The 4116-nt window shown below is 44.0% G+C and overlaps 1 protein-coding gene across 1 annotated transcript; it reads right to left on the bottom strand.

Annotated features, from left to right (window-relative positions):
- Positions 1 to 437: 437 nt before the first annotated feature.
- On the bottom strand, positions 438 to 3775 carry LOC311098876 (CCN family member 1-like; the record flags this gene model as incomplete). Its single annotated transcript, XM_084139435.1, has 5 exons — positions 438 to 731; positions 2414 to 2622; positions 2841 to 3197; positions 3433 to 3646; positions 3767 to 3775. 5 exons carry the CDS (start codon positions 3773 to 3775, stop codon positions 438 to 440), a joined length of 1083 nt encoding a protein of 360 aa, XP_083995561.1.
- Between the last annotated feature and the right edge of the window lie 341 nt (positions 3776 to 4116).

The raw sequence follows: 4116 nt of genomic DNA on the forward strand, positions 1-4116 counted from the left end.
AGTGGCGGGTCATTTTGACCCTAGGACAACGGGAGGGTTAAAAACAATTGCACTTATTTATATTTGACACACATCTACTCATGATTAAATCATTCTAGTAGCTGCCACAAAGCAGATGTTTTCATATTTTGACTGTACAAAAATACAAATATATTCACAAAGATAGACATGCGTACAAAACTTGAGTGCATCTCATGCCTTGTTTGAATAAACAAAACAAGTTGTCATTGAACTGAAATATTACAACATAACATAACGCTCCATATCGAAGCAGCCAAAAACACTCCAATATTACGAAGCAATTCATAAAAAATCCTCAAAATAAATGTCTCCAGCATAGCAGTGCACATATGGAGTTATCCTTACTCCCTGTCATCGCACCCCTTTGTAATCCTAGTTTACGTACAGGGTGTGGAACCCTCAACCTTCCCTTCCCCTCAGCCTCTGGATTTGCGGATATCATTGGAGAGCCCAGAGGGCTTCTTGTTGTTATGAGGAGAGTTAAAGTCACATGAACAGGACTCTATGACCATGACGTCCTTGCTGAAAGTGTCTCCGTCCTCACAGCGGAAGCGAACGGCTACAGTCTGGGTCTGCTGAGGGGTGCAGCAGCGCCCGTCCAGACAAGAACCACAGTACCTTGGGTGGAACTTCTTCACGCTGCTGCAGCCTGCATAGCTCAGCTTCACTGGACGGCTGGCCTTCGCAATGCGACTGCACTTCTTACCCTTCTGTTGGTGAGAGGAGAACAAGAACAATGTGAGAACAAAATATTGATGTACTGGACATGCATGTGTTTCAATGTCCTTAGGATTCAGTTTCATCCTGGTGATAGCATAGCATTGCTGCCGCCGGTTCGATTCTCACATGGGCCACATACAGTGCATTCGGAAAGTGTTCAGACCCCTTGACCTTTTACACATTTTGTTACGTTACAGCCTCATTCTAAAATGGATCAAATCAAATAAATTCCTCATCAATCTACACACAATACCCCATAATGACAACATGAAAACAGGTTTTTAGAAATTTTAGCAAATTAATTAAAAATAAAACACAGAAATGCCTTATTTACATAAGTATTCAGACCCTTTGCTATGAGACACGAAATTAAGCTCAGATGCATCCTGTTTCCATTTATCATCCTTGATGTTTCTATAACTTGATTGGACTCCACCTGTGGTAAATTCAATTGATTGGACATGATTTGGAAAGGCACACACCTGTCTATATAAGGTCCCACAGTTGACAGTGCATGTCAGAGCAAAAACCAAGCCATGAGGTCGAAGGAATTGTCCGTAGCTGGCTGCCCGGCCAAACAGAGCAATCGAGGGAGAAGGGCCTTGGTCAGGGAGGTGACCAAGAACACGATGGTCACTCTAACAGAGCTCTAGAGTTCCTCTGTGGAGATGGGAGAACCTTCCAGAAGGATAACCATCTTTGCAGCACTCCACCAATCAGGTATTTATGGTAGAGTGGCCAGACGGAAGCCACTCCTCAGTAAAAGGCACATGAAAGCCCGCTTGGAGTTTGCCAAAAGGCACCTAAAGACTCTCAGACCATGAGAAACAAGATTCTCTGGTCTGATGAAACCAAAATTGAACTCTTTGGCCTGAATGCTAAGCGTCAAGTCTGGAGGAAACCTGGCTTCTTCCCTACGGTGAAGCATGGTGGTGTTAGCATCCTGTTGTGGGGATGTTTTTCAGTGGCAGGGACTGGGAGACTGGTCAGGATCGAGGGAAAGATGAACGGAGCAAAGTACAGAGAGATCCTTGATGAAAACCTGCTCCAGAGCGCTCAGGACCTCAGACTGGGGTGAAGGTTCACCTTCCAACAGGACAACGACCCTAAACACACAGCCAAGACAACGCAGGAGTGCCTTCGGGACAAGTCTCTGAATGTCCTTGAGTGTCCCAGCCAGAGCCCGGACCTGAACCCGATTGAACATCTCTGGAGAGACCTGAAAATAGCTATACAGCAACGCACCCCATCCAACCTGACAGAGCTTGAGAGGATCTGCAGAGAAGAATAGTAGAAACTCCCCAAATACAGGTGTGCCAAGCTTGTAGTTTCATACCCACGAAGACTCAAGGCTGTAATTGCTGCCGAAGGTGCTTCAACAAAGTACTGAGTAAAGGGTCTGAATACTTATGTAAATGTGATATTTCAGTTTTGTATTTCTTTATACATTTACTAGAATTTCTAAAAACCTGTTTTTGCTTTGTCATTATGGGGTCATGAGGGGGGGGGAAACAATTTAATCCATTTTAGAATAAGGTTGTAACGTAACAAAATGTGGAAAAAGTTAAGGGGTCTGAATACTTTCCAAATGCTCTGTATACTCAATATATTTGTAGAAGTAATTTTGGATATAAGCATCTGGAAAATGACTGTATAATGTATAGATGCATACTTTCAGGATGGAGTAGGCTGACTGGTAGCATGGGCGGACCTCACAGAGACGAGTCACCTTCACCAGCTTGCACTGGCTGTTGTTGTTGGTGACCCTGGAGGAAACTCCTGTACCACAGGACTTAGAGCAAAGGGACTTGGCTGTGGTCTGAGCCACACACCTCCTGTTCCCCTTGGACATCAGGCGACTCTCAGGCTTACTCCTGAAAGCTGTGGGGAAAAGATGGCAAGAAGATTAGTCAATGTGCATTGGATGGGTCTCACAAAACTTGGACATGAGTTCAAATCTACATACTATTTACACTGTACATACAGATGGTGATAATAAATAGCTCCCTGTCTGGATGTATACCGAGGCTGAACATCTATTGGAGCTCAATAATATCACTAACTGAACCACTGGAATAAACAGAGTTCCATTGACTCACCAGCTAAAGACTTGAGTCCTCTGATGACAGACACCAGCTCGTTTCTCTTTGTGAGGTCATCATCGGAATGTTTATCCTTGCAGCCATCTTTGCTGACCTTCTTTTCAACTGAGGCTGAGCCCACCACTTTCCCCTCCTCCTCAGGGCAGACCAGCTCCTCACAGCAGCGACCAGGCACTTTGACCGGCTTGTGTTCGGCACAGCCCAGTTTGGGCAGGGAGAGCTGCTGGGGGCACAGGGACACACACCCCAAGGCACCATCCATGCACGTACACTGGTGCTTGCAGTTGGCACTGAAGCTCTCTCCATTCTGGTAGATCTTGCTGTTGTACTCACAGGGTCTTCCATCTGATTTGGCTGTTTGGAGAAGCAGACAGGGAGACTGTTACTATGTGAGTCAAGTGTAATATCTAATTATAAAGAATGAGCTGTAAACCAAAAGCATAATTCGTCATTTGTAATAAACATGTTCATAACCGTAAATTCCTACATCTCTACAGCCAAACCCATTGGAGCCTATACTGATTTGTAGAAGTTACAATGACCACAGCAGGGTATCAGTATTATTATTTCCAATACACTTTTATCATACCTCGACAGATGCCTTTAGCTGTGCCATAACCAGACCCAAAGTTGCACTCCAGTCCCTTGATGTGGTCGCATGGCTCTGTCTTGCTGCAGTCCTCATTGAGCTGCCGGGCGCAAACTTTGCAGCATCCACAGCCGTCTGGCACGAGGCTGATTCCTGGAGCGCACCTGGCTAACTCAAGAGGACACAAACATTTGGAGGGACAAAGTGCTGATGCCTAAAAGAACAAAAACATGTTATAAGATAAATAAATGTTCACTTCATTTATGTGATTTCTTCTACAAAATTGCACTGTGAGATGGAATGAGGACTATCTTAAATAATCACCGTCACCCACCCTCGGCATTGGCAATCAAGCACGCATATTATTGTAGGCTACGATTAATGAATGAATTGATTAATAGATATTTCTTACTGAAGTAAAACTCCCATAGAGGAAAACAACAAAGGAAAGCATCAACACTTTCATGTCTATTGAAATAGTCTTCTTATCTTCCTTAGTAAATAAAAAGGCTCCTTTAGATTGATTATTCCAGACACGGAGTACTTTAGGCTTAACTACCGTGTGAGTTACTAGGTATATATAATCTGCTGTTTCGCTTGTGTACCCTCTCATCTTTTATATCCGAAAGAGATCTGACGTAGCCTATGGGGTGAATTGTTCCAAAACTATGCGAGGAATGTCTC

The sequence above is a fragment of the Coregonus lavaretus genome (genome assembly GCF_964263955.1).
Source record: "Coregonus lavaretus genome assembly, chromosome: 23".
Classification (NCBI taxonomy): Eukaryota; Metazoa; Chordata; class Actinopteri; order Salmoniformes; family Salmonidae; genus Coregonus; species Coregonus lavaretus.